The sequence below is a fragment of the Gymnoscopelus microlampas genome (assembly GCF_963454915.1).
Source record: "Gymnoscopelus microlampas genome assembly, chromosome: 5".
Classification (NCBI taxonomy): domain Eukaryota; kingdom Metazoa; phylum Chordata; class Actinopteri; order Myctophiformes; family Myctophidae; genus Gymnoscopelus; species Gymnoscopelus microlampas.
Window position 1 is genome coordinate 9,820,289 of NC_139942.1, and position 18,352 is coordinate 9,838,640.

At 41.3% G+C, this 18,352-nt stretch overlaps 1 protein-coding gene across 2 annotated transcripts; it reads right to left on the reverse strand.

The window, feature by feature from the left end:
- Positions 1-1,416: 1,416 nt before the first annotated feature.
- LOC311044764 (uncharacterized protein) lies at positions 1,417-17,918 on the reverse strand. Of its 2 annotated transcripts, none has more exons than XM_084056538.1 (8): positions 17,742-17,918; positions 16,409-16,566; positions 15,366-15,437; positions 14,689-14,838; positions 6,839-6,960; positions 5,578-5,677; positions 2,942-3,078; positions 1,417-1,867 (listed from the first exon to the last, which is right to left on the reverse strand). In XM_084056538.1, exons 1-8 carry the CDS (start codon positions 17,798-17,800, stop codon positions 1,730-1,732), a joined length of 936 nt encoding a protein of 311 aa, XP_083912664.1. In that variant the 5' UTR covers positions 17,801-17,918; the 3' UTR covers positions 1,417-1,729. The 2 variants fall into 2 exon arrangements, 1 of the variants encoding a protein (XP_083912664.1); XR_014600736.1 differs by lacking the exons at positions 1,417-1,867; positions 2,942-3,078 and adding exons at positions 13,093-13,180; positions 13,711-13,782 and having other exon boundaries at positions 5,585-5,677.
- Between the last annotated feature and the right edge of the window lie 434 nt (positions 17,919-18,352).

Genomic DNA, 18,352 nt, shown 5'->3' on the forward strand with positions numbered 1-18,352 from the left:
ACATGCCCATGTGGCTGCCAACGCCTCCTTCTCTATTTGGGCATAATTCTTCTCTGGGCTTGAGAGGCTCCTAGAGATGAACACGACCGGCTTCCATAATCCATCTGTCTGTTGCTGCGTCAGAATGCCTCCGATACTGTAGGACGAGGCATCGGCCGATACGCACGTCTCTGCTGTAGGTGAGTACGGGGCTAACACCCGCGGGGAAATTAACTCTGCTTTCAGACGTTCCTATTACTGACACAATGTGCGTTGAAAGCATCCGTGATGTCCTTGTATTTCTTTTTCTGTTCCTCTGTGAGTGGCAAAACACAATATGTCTTCGGCGTCGTCTCCCGCCGCATACATGAAGGCATTTACTTGGAATTCTTCTGACTGTTTATCCAATCCCGACGCTATTCTATAGCGTTCAAATCGCTTCATCCATCTCGGCCAGTCATTAATGTTATTGAAGTCGAACCTGCCTGGCGGAGCCAGCTGTGGCAGCGACGGCAACGGGGCTGCTTCGTCTCCCATTCTGTCGTCTTTCTTCTTTTTTTTTTTCTTCTTAAGTTCTTACTAAGTTATCCGAGCTTCTGACACCATGTTGTGTAAACCTTGTACTCTTTAGTTCACATATAATAAGAGACGGAGAGCGTGTGTTTACGTTGACTGTTTACTAGAAGGTTAGGCAGGAAGTAAGTCTGCAACATACAAACATGTCCGTGTAGCAACACGAGCCAATACCATACAGGACAGTGGCCACTGTTACGCTCTGCAACACCAATGTCTCCAACACACTCATATTGATTCCCTTCCTCTCATGTGAATACATGTACAGGATCAGCTGTTCCCAACCTTTTCTGGATCAGGGCCCACTTGAAAATCTCAAAAAGCCTTCGCGGCCCACCCATCTGACCACTTATTTCAGCTATTGGTAAATCTACAAGCTCACAACATGCTGCATGATATACAGTAGCAACGTGTTGTGAGCTTGTTATGTCACACTGTCTGTCTGTCTGTCTGTCTGTCTGTCTGTCTCTATCTACTGTTTCTCTCTGTGTCTGTGTGTCTCTCTCTGTATCTTCAGTGTGTGTGTGCGTGCGTGCGCGCGTGTGTGTGTACGCGTGCATGTGTTGTTGATTGGCCACATCTCAATGACCTCTGCCACTAGACAGGAGTCTGTAGAGGCTTCTCTCATCCAGCAGGGGGGGGGGGGGGCATTAGACTACAGAAAGACACAGCTAGAAGGGTTCTTGCTCAATATGACACAGACTGAGGCCAAACACCATTGGTGAGGACTTCCATTGCAGGGAAAGTTGGCCTGTGTTGATTTTGCACATTCCATGTACAAACATTCTGCTATTGGTGAGGATGTTTTCAAATTCACCATCAAAGCAAGACTGCAAGTATTACCAACAAAGTACAATGTGTCAATCTGCTCTCCTAACGTCCATAGTCCACTCTGTTTAAACCATTGAGTCTGAGCAACATCTAGAATCCATTGCACAAAAAGATGTATAGTAAAAACGTGTACATTGCTTGTCATGACCGCATTGTTGACATAGTGTCTGATGCAATATAAAATGTATACCATCCAGTGTTACCAGAATGGTCTGATTATACTTGTGAGGTCGTTGCTAGCATTCCTACATGATGTTTTTTTTGTTGACACCAGTCACAACAAGGAAGTCCTGATTTTAAAAGCAGGCTTCTTTTATTTATTTTTTACCTACACAGGAACCAGGCTTTACAAGTTCAATAAAGAACTGTCCCAACCGCTACAAACTTTGGGTGTGTTCATTCTTATATTGATATTATTGATCCTCATGCGGCGGATGGCTCGTCTATAGTAACTGAAGTCATTCTGGATGTCTGGATTAGTCATCTGAGAGACACACACACACACACACACACACACACACACACACACACACACACACACACACACACACACACACACACACACACACACACACACACACACACACACACACACACACACACACACACACACACACACACACACACACACACGTATACAATTATTTTTAATGCCATAACCACATATTACATATCACTGCTGTCTCCACATTTAAACCTATGCTTTATAGGGGTGTCACGATTCACTTACCTCACGATTCGATTCAAAATCGATTCCTAGGGTGCCGATTCGATTAAAATTGCGATTCTGCGATTAATTGATATTCGATTCGATTCTGCGATTTATTGCGATTTTCTAGGGTGCCGATTCGATTAAAATTGCGATTCTGCGATTAATTGATATTCCATTCTGCGATTTATTGCGATTTTCTACCCCAAATCACTTTGCTTTAATTATACTAGAACATTTTAATATAATATAAACCATGAAAAGTTGAATCATACACTTCAATGCAGCCAGATCATGTCAGGCAGTCTTTCTGACATTGATTTCAGACAAATTGCCAGTGAAAAAGGTACTAACTTATTAAAAAAAAAAAAAAAAAAAACGATTTTAATATTTTGATTCGATTTTTAAAATCGTGGCATTAAGAATCGCGATTTATTCATGAATCGATTTTTTTTGACAGGCCTAATGCTTTATATAAAATAATGACCTGCTTTGTCGCTGAAACGATGACGATCTGCAAGCTCACAACACCTTGCATCGTGATGCATTGTTATACGCTAATCTTGCTATTGTTTTTAACATTTTGAAAGTGAAACTGAAGACTCCATGAAATATAAATATTTCTTCTTGAAGTTTGAAGTTTGAATTGAAGTTTGGTTATCAACTCGTCTTGTACTAAACTTGTACTGTGTTATATCTGTCCCAAAAATTGCCAAATATTTTTAGATAGTTCTATTTTAGAGTTGATCTTTTCCTGGAAAACTAAGAAGAGGAGGGGAGAGGAGAGGAGAGGAGAGGAGAGGAGAGGAGAGGAGAGGAGAGGAGAGGAGAGGAGAGGAGAGGAGGTACCTTCAGCTCATCAAATCTCAGGGTGAAATGGAGGATCTCAGCAAACTGTCTGGCCAGAGCTTGTTCCTGCTCCAGATGCTGAGTGGGAGAACTGCGAGAACTGGTGAGAGCGGCCAGCAGACCACGAAGACTACACTCTGGAAACAATATATCACATATTATAAGGATAATATCAGTCACCAGAACCAAGGACAGTGTTTTCAATGAATCTATCATGATGAAAATAGAGTTTGAAGTTGCAATGGGTTTGTATAGGAAGGGGGCGTGTCAGATAAAATTAATATCAAATGTCTAAATAATGAAACCACTAACTTAAAAACTGTCTGGGGTGAAACACAAAAGCCTGAGTAGACGTTAAAATGACCCCAAACATGTTTGAAAGCGAAATATCCCTTTAACAACATGCTAAATAACTAATTAAATTATAATATTAACCACTTGAACCTTAGCTTCCCTATACTGGGGATAACATTCTGTGAAAATAGCTGATCTACACGCTCACAATGCATCGCAAATGTTTGCCTGTTTTTGCCAAATGCTCATCAATTATGACCTGCCTGAAATGGGGACACTGGGGTTGAAATGGTTCATAATAATAATAATAATAATAATAATAATAATAGGTTCTGTTGTATTATTATTATTAATAATATGTTGTATTATATTCATGTTACTATTCATAATAGTTTGTGTTTTTGTTCTTGTTTATTGTTCTTACCGAGGTTCTGACTGAACTCGTAGAATCTCTTGAGTTTTCCAACCAGAGGAACCACAGCCGCCCAGCCTCTGTCACACTGCTGACTGGGATTCTGAATGGCCTGATACACACACACACACACACACACACACACACACACACACACACACACACACACACACACACACACACACACACACACACACACACACACACACACACACACACACACACAAAAAGAAACACAGACTTAAAACATTAATAATACACTAATAATACACATACACTGAATAGTTATGAAGAGGAGAGGATAGATAGCGTGGCTCCAGGGTAAACACATCTCTACAATGCTTTTCCATGGGAGGTTGTTCTCCACCAGGGCAGCTTATTGGGATCTATCTTGTTTGTGATATTCATTGAGAGGATGTTGAGACACTAAGGTGGGCTAAGAGTTGCATCACTGCTGTTTATGAATGACTTAGTCCTGATGGCATCATTGGCCTTTGACCTCCAGCTTTCACTAGATCAGTTCACAGTTGAGTGTGAAGCGGCTGGGATGGAGATTAGCATCTCTAAATCTGAGGCCATGGTTCTCTGCAGGAAAGCGGTGGATTGTTCACTCCGGGTAGGGAAAGAGTTCTTGCCCCAAGTGAAGGAGTTCTAGTATCTTGTGGTCTTGTTCACGAGTGATTAGAGGACGGAGCAGATCAGCCAGAGAACCAGAGCAGCAGGACCGGTATTGCAGTCGCTGTACCTCACTGTTGTGACCAAAAGATAGGCAGAAGGCAAAGCTCTTCATTTCTTCTCTCATGGTCACTCTCCGTCTCTCTAAGAGATAGGGTGAGAATTTCAGTCACCCAGGAGAGACTGGGAGCAGAAGCGCTGCTCCTTCACATGGGAAGGAGCCAGCTAAGGCTCTAGTGGCATCTAGTACGGGTGTCTCCTGAGCGTCTCCCTCGGGAGATCCTCTGGGCACGTCCCACTGGGAAGAAACCCTGGGGCAGACCAAGGAGGCATTAAGAGGTGTGATCTGTGACTGAGGACCTGTTAGAACACGCTGCTTGAAACAGGCCTCTGCATGTACATGTACACACACACACACAGACACAGACACACAGACACACACACACACACACACACACACACACACACACACACACACACACACACACACACAGTGTTGCAAACATCTCACTCCTTCGTGAGCTCTGCTATGTCTCTTGTGAGTGGCACCCCGCCTCCCTTCTCCTTGTGTTATTATCATGAATAGTTTTAAACTGTATATCTTTGTATTTTATATTCTGTATAGTTGTTTTGTTACGCTGTTGTTTTGTCCAGTTGTTTGAGTGTTGAATGTTTAATGGCCCACAATGGAAACAAGCTTCTGGCTTTTTCTGTCTCATCCATTAGGCGTATTTAACTCATACTGCTGTACTTAAAGAAATATTAAATGGAGTTTGAAGTTACAATGGGTTTGTATAGGAAGGGGGCGTGTCAGATAAAATGAATATCAAATGTCTAAATAATGAAACCACTAACTTAAAAACTGTCTGGGGTGAAACACAAAAGCCTGAGTAGACGTTAAAATGACCCCAAGCATGTTTGAACGTGAAATATCCCTTTAATAACATGCTAAATAACATCTCGATAACATTTTTTTAATTATAATATTAACCACTTGAACCTTAGCATCCCTATTCTGGGGATAACATTCTGTGAAAATAGCTGATCTACACGCTCACAATGCATCGCAAATGTTTGCCTGTTTTTGCCAAATGCTCATCAATTATGACCTGCCTGAAATGGGGACACTGGGGTTGAAATGGTTCATAATAATAATAATAATACTAGTTTATGTTGTATTATTATTATTAATAATATGTTGTATTGTATTCATGTTACTATTCATAATAGTTTGTGTTGTTGTTATTGTTCTTACCGAGGTTCTGACTGAACTCGTAGAATCTCTTGAGTTTTCCAACCAGAGGAACCACAGCCGCCCAGGCTCTGTCACACTGCTGACTGGGATTCTGAATGGCCTGATACACACGCACGCACGCACGCACGCACACACACACACACACACACACACACACACACACACACACACACACACACACACACACACACACACACACACACACACACACACACACACACACACACACACACACACACACACACACACAAATAATCATACACTGAATAGTTATGAAGGGGAGAGATAGCCTGGCTCCAGAGGAAGGCCCTGGGCTTCTTACAGGCAGGGTAAACACATCTCTACAGTGCTTTTCCATGGGAGGTTGTCCTCCACCAGGGCAGCTTATTGGGATCTATCTTGTTTGTGATATTCATGGACAGGAGAGGAGAGGGTATACAGTTAGATGGGCTAAGGGTTGCATCACTGCTGTTTGTGAATGATGTAGTCCTGATGGCATCATTGGCCTTTGACCTCCAGCTTTCACTAGATCGGTTCACAGTTGAGTGTGAAGCGGCTGGGATGGAGATTACCATCTCCTAATCTGAGGCCATGGTTCTCTGCAGGAAAGCGGTGGATTGTTCACTCCGGGTAGGGAATGAGTTCTTGCCCCAAGTGAAGGAGTTCAAGTATCTTGTGGTCTTCTTCACAACTGATTAGAGGACGGAGCAGATCAGCCAGAGAACCGGAACAGCAGGAGCGGTATTGCAGTCGCTGTACCTCACTGTTGTGACCAAAAGCTAGGTAGAAGGCAAAGCTCTTAATTTCTTCTCTTATGGTCATGAAATGGGTCAAGACTGATAGACTAAGATCACATATGGCTGCCGTCTCTCTAAGATATAGGGTGAGAATTTCAGTCACCTGGGAGAGACTGGGAGCAGAAACGCTGCTCCTTCACATGGGAAGGAGCCACCTAAGGCTGTAGTGGCATCTAGTACGGATGTCTCCTGAGCGTCTCCCTAGGGAGATCCTCTGGGTACGTCCCACTGGGAGGAGACCCCGGAGCAGACCAAGGACAGGGGGGATTATATCTCCACCCTGGCCTTGGAACGCCTCGGGATCCCTCAGGATGAAGTGGCTAATGTTGCCCAGGAAAGGGAAGTCTGGAGCACTCAGTTGGAACAGACTCTGGATAGGCGAGTGGAGGGCTGGATTAAAAGTCTTAAAACCCACCCTCCCACACTTCATAACCAGAATAACCATTATAACCAGTATAGTGTACCTGTCGTATCTCCTCTCCTGCTCCAGTATAGGACTGCAGTTCTTCCAGTATAACCATGGCCTCCATTAGCACCTTGTTCACCATCTCCCACACCTCCCTCTCTGCATCAGTGGGCTGGGCATCTGAGGAGGAAACAACAAAACATTTATAATGAAGATTTAATAAAACATATTACATCCATTAGGATATTCTTTTCAGGAGTACATTAAACACTTAAACCCTGTCTACTTAGATCAAATCAGTGAACGACAGCTGTTATTGTTTGTGAAATTCTAATTTCTACACAAAATCTCAAAAAACAGACGATCTACAAGCTCACAACGTGTCGCATTGCGACCAGCATAGGGATGCTAGGGTTCAAGGGGTTAATATCACAGCAATGACAGGAGAGGAAGCAGCAAGGAGAAGTGCACAACATGGCTTTCATTCTGTATAGCAACCAGCTAGAATAGGTTTCACTTTTCTTTTTTACGGCTTGTCTTTTACAAGGTTTTGCTCTAAAATGGTAACTGATAAACAGACTAGAAAACCAAAAATCTCTCCTCCACTCCATTCAATATGAGGAACTACGGTGTCACACGACCGTGTGCAAGTAGTCTAAGGCTGTGTGTCCGTCAAAGTGTTGTTTTTTTCCCCAGCAGAAAACACAAGGTGCTTTTCATCCAAACACTGTGATGAGTATGTGTGCGTGTCTTACTCTCAAACATTATCATATAGCATTATGGTGTTTTTTGGTCATTTTATTTTGATGTACTGTATCAGTCTGAAACGGCGTCTCAAAACAAACAGAGAACTCATACAGGCTACAGCGTAAACAAGTGAAATTGGAAGTGATGAAACAAAACAATGAGCAGACAAAAACTGGAACACAAGCTGATAAAATTATGTCTGTCTGTCTGTCTGTCTGTCTGTCTGTCCGTCCGTCCTAGAGAGAAAACAATACTGTTGTTTCAAGGTGTTTATCATAAAATAAACATAAAGCTAACCCTACCAACATAGACAGTGGGATTCTTCATCAGTGTGGATAAGAATAAAATACGAATATAATGAAAGTAGATGGATGGATGGATGGACCGACCGCACCATAATGTATTTTCACAACCTCACCTTATGCAACTGTTGTCATTGAACATACAAACCCTATGTACAAATAAATACACACACACGTGTGTGGGCACAGACACACACACACCCGCCCATGAGCGCTTGCCAACACCCACCCAGCCTGCTGATTGGCCAGGATATCAAATCTAAGAGGTGTGATCTGTGACTGAGGACCTGTTAGAACACGCTGCTTGAAACAGGCCTCTGCATGTACATGTGCACACACACAAACACACACACACACACACACACACACACACACACACACACACACACACACACACACACACACACACACACACACACACAATGTTGCAAACATGTCACTCCTTCGTGAGCTCTGCTATGTCTCTTGTGAGTGGCACCCCGCCTCCCTTCTCCTTGTGTTATTATCATGAATAGTTTTAAACTGTATATCTTTGTATTTTACATTCTGTATAGTTGTTTATTACACGGCTTGGTTGAATGCTCGATTCTGATTGGTCAGTCATCGGTCATTATTTCTGGATAATGACCGATGAGCTCTATAACGGACCGCTGTGTAATCAGAGACTCAGAACACCTGCTCATGTCAACCTGTGCTGCTTGGTTATATGCTTTATCCAACATGACAGCCATGTAAACAAACAAACAATGTCATTTACAACTAAACGTTGCTCTCAAGAATGTTTTTGAAAACATTTGAAGTGAGAAATAGACGATGCAATAACCGAGAAGTCATTCTATTTGATCCACTGCGCTTCCTTGTTTATCGTGGCACAACAACGGGGGAATACCAAAACGCTCGCCCCAAAACACAGTCGCCCCGGGCCAAATCCGGCGGTATTACAGGCAAATCGGCAGTAAATAGAATGGGGGGCGAGTGTGTTTTGGGGCGAGTTTTTTTCCATTTCGTCATTTGTTTTTGCGAGGCGAACTTGTCCGCCCAGCCCAATACTTATGGAATACTTTCATTGCCGTAAGCAAGGAAATACTTCGTTTTGTTGTTACTTTTGGGTAAATGTATTTATGTATTTATTAAGTAGCCGTGTAATAAGCGTGTAATAAGCGGGAAATTTAAAGCCCTTCAGGGCGATTAACCACCTCGGCTGCGCCTCGGTGGTTAATCGCCCTGTCGGGCTTTAAATTTCAATAATGACTACCTCCCCATGCATTATCCCTTGCTTATTGCGCTGTTGTTTTGTCCAGTTGTTTGAGTGTTGAATGTTTAATGGACCACAATGGAAACAAGCTTTTGGCTTTTTGTGTCTCATCCATTAGGCGTATTTAACTCATACTGCTGTACTTAAAGAAATGTCAATATAAGTATTAAATCAATGAAAACACACACACACACACACACACACACACGCGTGCACGCACACACGCGCGCTCACACACGCAGGTTCTCTCACAGCTGGCGTAGACAGCAGGAACTACACAAGAAACAAAGGATCTAGGACTACCAGATCACCGTCTCATAACGGTAACATAGCCCTAAATGGGTTATTTATTTGGCATAGTAATGATAAAATATATTCTATTTTCTCATTATTTATATGGCCAATAAATTATGCATAGCGTAGGCCGACAAACGTGTGCTTTCCTTTTATTATTTCCGTGACTTATAATGTTCTTGTGTATTTTTTTATTTATCGACAGGAGTGTGTGACCCGCTGGGGTTCCCGACCAGCAATTCAAGCAGTACTATTCGCGTGGAGTGACGCAGATGTTCTGAAATCTATAAATAATGCTCTCAACCCTGTTGCTGAGTTCACAGACATCCTGTCTGCAGAAAGATATGTCACAAGCTCCTGTATCCTACCCGTTAAACCTGTACCGAGATGATGTGCTGCGTGTCACAGAAGATGATGTCACACTAACGAAGAACATCAAGTTGGGAATTGTTGACAGGCTAAATGACAAATATGACTCAGACGAAGCTCAGAAACTGCTGCGCAAGTTCACCATTCTTTACCCTCGCTACAGGGATCGGTATGGGGGCGGGGCAGTTGGTTTAGATGATACGAAAGCGTATCTACAGGCGGAGATGGTCGCATTGGCAGGGAGGGAAGTCAGGGAACGTCATCCAGTGGCAATGATGCACCACTGCCTGTCGCTGGGCAGTCTGCTCCAACAAAGACATGTTGCACTTGCAACCAACCGACCTGCTGGGACCCCAGAGCAAAAGGCAAAAGAAGAGCTGGCTAACTATTTGAGAGAACCCGTCCTAAGCGGGGATGAAGATCCCCTTGTGTGGTGGAAACGCAATGCAGACCAAATTATTGTCGATCGTTGCCAAGAAATACCTGTGTGTTTGTGACACAAGTACGGCCTCTGAGCGAGTCTTCAGCACAGCTGGTAACATAGTATGCCCCACACCAAATCTCCTTAAACCAGAAAGAGTTGACATGCTAGTGTTTTTGGCTAAAAACCTAGAGTAGGCTGCCGCTATTTGTCTGAATAATGGCTAAGAATAGCAATTGATTTTTTTTATACACGTTTATTTAGAAAGACACAGACTTGCCATTTACTTTAGTTTAATGTAGGTTTTATTATTTTAATTTGAAGAATGTTGTGCTGCTGCAGCTATTTTGACTACTGAAGTCACCTTTGTTATAAAGCCTGTTGGGTTAATTATGCGCTGCTACTTGACTTGCACATATAGGCAATAGCCTACAATGTTATTGTTTACAAACTTCAAAGTTGTTACAAAATTTGCACTGAACTTGAAGTTGCCTTTGGTATTAAGCCTACTGTTAGGCTACAAACTTGCACTTTATTGTGTAAAATATTCGTGTTCATTTGTGTAAAAAAAAATATATATATATATATCGTCGGTGTCCAGGACGAACCAGCTAACTCCATTTTCATCTTTTTTTTTTTTCATAATTCAACGCTATTGAACACCCTGCACATCTGTGTAAAACATCTAAACATTTGAACCAATGAAAAGTATTAAAAAGCGCCTCAGACGAAAACTCCCAACTCCATTGGATCCTCAAACTGTCCGTCAAAAACAAACAACTCCCCCCTCTCCTCTACAGCGCTGCTATTTCACAGCATTAGCAGTCCTCCCCGTAGTCTGTTAAAACTATGCAGTGTACCTGTTTATCAAACTTAGCACTGACGCTAATGTTATGAAAACAAGTAATTATATTTCTAAAATCTATGAAGTGTTTAATGAGGAGAGCATTGTGATAAGAAGAAAGGCGTTCATAGCATTTCTGTCGCGCTAGTACTATACCTCTTTGCAGAAGTTATTGTAATATTTAAAGTCCTGTTTATTATTGTAGGCCTATATAATAAGTAGGGTTGTCCGATATTGGCTTTTTTACCGATAACCGATATACCGATATTGTCCAACTCTTAATTACCGATACCGATATCAACCGATACCGATATATGCGGGGATTATTGTGATTAGGGTAAACTCAAATTTCATATCACACACACCATATACAGTAAGAACTCCTGTAACTTATTTATAAAGCAAAAAAAAAAAAAAAAAAATTTTTTTTTTTTTTTTTCAAAAACCGATACCGATATTTTCCCGATATCAATTTTTATGCTAATATCGGCCGATAATATCGGGAGGCCGATAATATCGGACATCCCTAATAATAAGTGTCATGAAGCATCAGGGCATTAATTCATACGTTGTTGTGATGCATTGTGAGCTTGGAGATCCATTGTTAGCTTTTGGGAATCTGTACCCTTTTGAAACCTCTCCCTCAACAGCGAGTGGAGCTACAGTACTGTTGTTTGGACACCTAACTCCACTTCAGCTTGATTTCTGCTCGTCTGAAACTACTAACTCCACTCGCGCTGGGTAAAGTGTTGATTTACCCGCGATTTGGGTAAAGTGTTGATAATATAATGACACATGCAAGTATCTCACAATATATACAGTCACTATACCAACTTTGATGAGGCAGTATTGCTTTGTTTTAAAAATATAAGGTTTTCTTCATTTTCTGAAAAACGTATATTTTGTTTTTTTGTTTCCTGAACAATGAGCGTTTTGGAGTTAGCAGTTTCGCACTGGACAGCAGACATATATAAGCCACCTTTTCTCTTGGTATTGTTGAAATGTTTGTTGTTGTAGGTAAAACATTATGCCTATACCATAGCCTAAGTGGCAATAAAAATGTTTTGTATACAATTTTCTGTCGTAGGCCGAGGCATCAATACTTTTGTACTTCTACTCAAGTGAATTACATTTTGAGTTCCGGACTTTTACTTGTAACACAAGTATGTCTACATTGCAGTAATGATACTTTTACTTAAAGCAAAAAAATGTGAATACTTTTTCCAGCGCCTGGAGTCAGTCAATAAAGTGCTATTGCTATAATGATCTGTTCCTTTCTTTAAACACACTGGAAGGAAACTAACTGCTTTAATTTTATCCTTTAGCAATAGCAGCCTGTCTAAATGGTCATTTTGTCAAATGTTGGCTGGAAACGTAACGTTGCTTTGCTTGAATGGGTCGACATTAACGCTCATTAAATGGATGAGTATGCGTTCATTTTAGAGTGTGGTATTGGGAAAGGAGCCATCTGGTGGCGATAGACTGTAATAGGAGTCTCTGATTGCATGAATTTAACAGCTGTCATCTCAGACCAGGTAATGCGGCCGCTGGCCACGTTAAAATTAATTAAACGGTTAAACCGAGTACCACGTTTTTTGGGGGGGCATTTCAAAAGGTTTAAACATTTGGAAACCGCAGAACCCTAGTCCTGGTAGGATGTAAAACCAGCAGTACTAGAGGTCCTGGTAGGATATAAAACCAGCAGTACTAAAGGTCCTGGTAGGATATAAAACCAGCAGTACTAGAGGTCCTGGTAGGATATAAAACCAGCAGTTAGAGGTCCTGGTAGGATATAAAACCAGCAGTACTAAAGATCCTGGTAGGATATAAAACCAGCAGTACTAGAGGTCCTGGTAGGATATAAAACCAGCATTTAGAGGTCCTGGTAGGATATAAAACCAGCAGTACTAGAGATCCTGGTAGGATGTAAAACCAGCAGTACTAGAGGTCCTGGTAGGATATAAAACCAGCAGTTAGAGGTCCTGGTAGGATATAAAACCAGCAGTACTAGAGATCCTGGTAGGATATAAAACCAGCAGTATTAGAGGTCCTGGTAGGATATAAACATGTGTTTTTTTACCTGAAACTGTTCGTCCAGTAATAGAAGATAGTGTTCAGGTGATCTCCTTTAGATGACGCCAGGATGGCCAGCTGGTTGTATGGTTGTCCTGTTCAAACACAAAAAAAGTATAACAAACATACACATTAATAATAAAAATACATAGACATAATGATAACACACAAGGCTTGATATTTATCTGGTATCCTAGTTTCTTAGTAGCACTTGGTAGTTTAATTCGTTAATTTTCACTCTATTTGTGTCACCATTTACCCTGCTGTTTGTTGACTAGAGTTCATCACAATTACTCTGATCTTGTATTTCTTTTTTAAGTCCCTCTGGATAAGAGCATCTGATAAATGACTATATTGTGTAGAACCTTAAATGTGGTCTGCCAGACATCCCCACGAAATGCTAACAATTTGTCTTGTACTTCATAAGATTTAGATAAGATTATCACTAGTCAATCCAGTATTATATACATCTTTATCCAGCTACCCCTTCCCCTTTCAACATGAATAACTTTGATATTAGTGATCACACATAATGACAATATGAAGATGACTGATGAGGAATATAGAAGCATTGACCGGAGAGATTATTGATGAGGAATCTATAAGTATAGATGATGACGTTCACCATTTGATGGAACCAGCTGAGCAGCATGTCTGTAGTATGACTCTGCCTGGCTGGTCTGGTTACGATACCGAGCTGCAAAGACACACAAAAACATTACAATTATGTATCTAGTCCATTTCTAAGAAAATGTATCTATTAATTAATAATTAGTTTGTAATGTTTTATAAGCTGAGCTTTACAGAAAATAAGACAAGCTCAACTTCAAACATGAACTGAAATCTTGTTCCACTGACATACAGTGAGAACATGGCTCTCAAAAGACCAAAACACATACATAATAGGCTGGAAGAATTTAAATATACAATGAAATCTCAAACTGCATTTAGTCTTCACCTCATCACGACTGAGCGCAAATACACACATTCATAGAAAGTAAGTACACAACATGAAAGTTATAACAAAACAAGAAATAACAGACTCTGGGAGGAGTAGCATTGTGAATGTTTGAGTACTGCATGTTTTCTGTGTGTGCGCTGTGTGCAAAGCTTCAAAAGGTTTTATTCTGTTCTCCTTGTATAACATTTAAAAACCTGCCACCATACATCACTTGATCATCACTTGGGTAACTAAGTAATAACTGGGAGGAGTGGGAGCTGATGGTAGGTGTTGCGCTCCACCTCAGCGATCCATCTCCCAGGGGTCTATTGTATTGTAAAGGGGAGAGACACCCTCGTTCTCGGCAGAATCCAACAGTAAGCCACTCCCACCTACAGTACTTAAGAGACAGCCTCAAACAGAGCGTCCATGTTTCTGTTGTATCACATGTACAGTCAGTGTACTTGTTGTGAATAAAGGACGTGCAGTGTTAAAATCTGGGATGCAAATAGACGTCCCAGCAGACATGAGCTGCTGACTGAATTTATATCATATGGCGCTAGCAGACCAAAGCAGCTACGTGGATGCGGTACAATCAGGCCTTTAGACCTGTGTGTGCGTGTGTGTGTGCGTGCGTGCGCGTGTGTGTGTGTGTGTGTGTACCTCTCCAAAGCTTTAGATAGAGCTTTCTGCAGGTTGGTGGATGCAGCAGGGAAGGGAACTTGACAGCGATGCTGCGACAGTAATAGAAGATAGTGGTCAGGTGATCTCCTTTAGATGACGCCAGGATGGCCAGCTGGTTGTATGGTTGTCCTGTTCACACACACTAAATGATAACACACACACACACACACACACACACACACACACACACACACACACACACACACACACACACACACACACACACATTAATAATAGTTTCTTAGTAGGACTTAGTAGTTTAATTAGTTAATTTTCACTCTATTTATGTGATTAAATAGTTGTTTATTGTTGACTAGAGTTCATCACATTTAATCTGATCTTGTATATTTCTTTAAGTCACTCTGAATAAGAGTGTCTGATAAATGACTATATTGTGTAGAACCTCAAATGTGGTCTGCCAGATATCCCCACAAAATGCTAACAATTCGTTCTTTTACTTCATAAGATTTAGATAAGATTATCACTAGTCAATCCAGTATTATATCCATCTTTATCCAGCTACCCCTTTCAACAGGAATAACTTTGATATTAGTGATCACACATAATGACAATATGAAGATGACTGATGAGGAATATAGAAGCATTGATCCTGAGAGATAATTGATGAGGAATCTATAAGATGATGACAGACTGACCGTTTGATGGAACCAGCTGAGCAGCATGTCTGTAGTAGGACTCTGCCTGGCTGGTCTGGTTACGATACCAAACTGCAAAGACACACAAAAACATTACAATTATGTATCTAGTCCATTTCTAAGAAAATGTATCTATTAATGAATAATTAGTTTGTAATGTTTTATAAGCTGAGCTTTACAGAAAATAAGACAAGCTAAACTTCAAACATGAACTGAAATCTTGTTCCACTGACATACAGTGAGAAAATGGCTGTCAAAACCAAAACACATACCTAATAGGCTGGAATCTTTTAAAGTTACAATCTGCATTTAAATACACAATCTGTAACTTTAATGTCCCACCCTGGAGTCAACCCCAGGTCCTCCACACAAGCACCTAAATGTATACTGTTGAGACAGAACGCTCGATGTGCAGTGTTGTGATGTTCATGCAGTACTACTGCTCAGCCAGTAGGTGTCCTACCGGACCACATGATGTAAATATGTCAATAGAAGAGCAGGGAAACCAAATACAAATCACTGTAATTATATTGTATTAACATACTGACTGATCAAAATAATGTTTTAATCACAGATAAAAGTGGTGGGTTTCAGGTTTAATGGCTTCCCACCTTTATTTACTTAATTGAAATGAGAGTTAACAGGCTGTTAACAGCCTACATATACTTAGTTGGGGACCGGGCTCCGGTCCCCAACTAAGTGTTGTGTTGTCCTGCTTATCTATGTATGTCTCCTTGGTCACTGGTTCTCAAGATGGGGTCTGGGGAGCACCAGTGGTCCAAATGGACCCTTACAGGTCTGTAACTCTGAGAGTGTACAAATGGACCATTTTGTTCCATTTGTACACTCTCAGAGTTAAATTAACACAGGATTTTACAGTTTAGATTTGGGTCCCAGAGATAAAACATCTGTATCAAATGGGGTTCTGGTAGCCTAATGCATATCAAACTGGGGGTCCTTGAAATTGAAATGTCCTAAATGTACCAGATATATGATCTTACCTATGTCTCCTAGGTGCACCAGACAGTACTAGTAGATCTTACCTATAGATGCACCAGACAGTGTTGGCAGATGTTGGAAGTTGGAACAGGAGCTGGTTTGAGGGATAACGATGGCAGAGCCGTTGTTTGTTGCTGATGATCCCCAGTTGAGAGGACTTGACTCGACAAGGTAGATCCACGTTGAACACCATGCATAACTCCTGTAATAAATAAAATACATAACATTTCATTACATAACATTGTAACAATTTGTTTTGCTTAGTTGTTGACCCTTTTAACTAATTATTATCTTAATAAAGTTGTTTTTAAATATTCTGTTCTGTACCTAGAAAAGTGGTACATAAATTGCATGTATTGTTGAAATAATAATAATTAATATTACTATTATTATTATCATAACACCATGCATAACTCCTGTAATAACTATAAAACATACCATTACATAACATATCACCATGCATAACTCCTGTAATAACTGGGAACACACAACATAACATAAATTCATATAACAATCTCTAAACACCATACATAACTCTTGCAGTAACCTCGGAAAGCCATGCCTTTTTTTGTTTAGGAATACATAAGACCAAGTAACATAAGTAGGGTTGGGTATCATACCAGGCAGGGTTTCCTGCAGGGAAAACGTTAGGCCCGGTGCTAGGGCCGGGGAGAGTCATGCGCGCCCCCGCAAAATTGAATACAAATGTAATACAAATTGAATAAATGTTGTAATTAATATAATTAATGAATTAATTCTTATGTGTCATGTGTCTCAAAATATTAACGAGTTGGTGTGATGATGGAAAACACAACTGCATTACACTATTGTTAGTCACATTTATTCAACATTGTGTTTAGCTTTGTACCAGTGTTGATTTTATTAGCCATTTCTTTTACATTTTGGGGCGTGGGCGGGGGTAAGCACCTTTTTATTTTTGCATTTGTACATGTTGGGAGCCCGTACGGGACTACGGGCTAGGAGCTGAGAGTCAATGTCCATGGGAGATGTTCCCTACGACTCTGGTAGATTGAAAATGTCAGAATCATAAAATACATCTACGAGAGTCGTATTCTACGGCTTAAGTTAGAACCAAAGTCCAGTTCAACCACACTGAACCCAGTACAGCCTAATATTACTAAACACCGCCGGGATAGAAGTTAGAACACACACACACACACACACACACACACACACACACACACACACACACACACACACACACACACACACACACACACACACACACAGCCCGCTGCGTTCATGTGTGTATAGCTACAAGCTAGGCTAATGTTACCATTCGGGTTCGGTTTGGCTAACGATGGAGTTAAGTTAAACACAGCTATGAACACAGCTGACATTGTATTTGTAACATACATTGACCATTTCCACTCACATTCTCCACACAATTCCTGGGGGAGCGGGATTATATCCATCACATCAGCCAGGTCCCTGTTCTTTAGTCCAATAAGCCTATGTTAAATTAATGTTCCGTTATATCGCTTGACGAACGTAAGTTTGATAACGTTGGATCAGGTTGCAAACTCTTCAGCCACGACTAACTCTGCGACAGATAAACTGCGTCATAGTTTTGTAACTTTTGTAGCTGCTGGGAGCGAACTCAGCGAAGCATGCCAGCATACTGTAACTCTCTCTCTCTCTCTCTCTGTGTGTGTGTGTGTGTGTGTGTGTGTGTGTGTGTGTGTGTGTGTGTGTGTGTGTGTGTGTGTGTGTGTGTGTGTGTGTGTGTGTGTGCGCGCGTGCGTGTGCCGCTGCACGTTAGACAGTTTGTTTGGTCGAAATAGAATATAAGAACGCTCACCCCAAAACACGCTCGCCCCGGGTCTAATCCGACGGCGTCCGTCCGTGAAACAAATGGGGGCGACTGTGATTTGGGGCGAGCGTTCCGGTAACCACGTTCCACCGGTGACACACACACACACACACACACACACACACACACACACACACACACACAAACAGCTCAC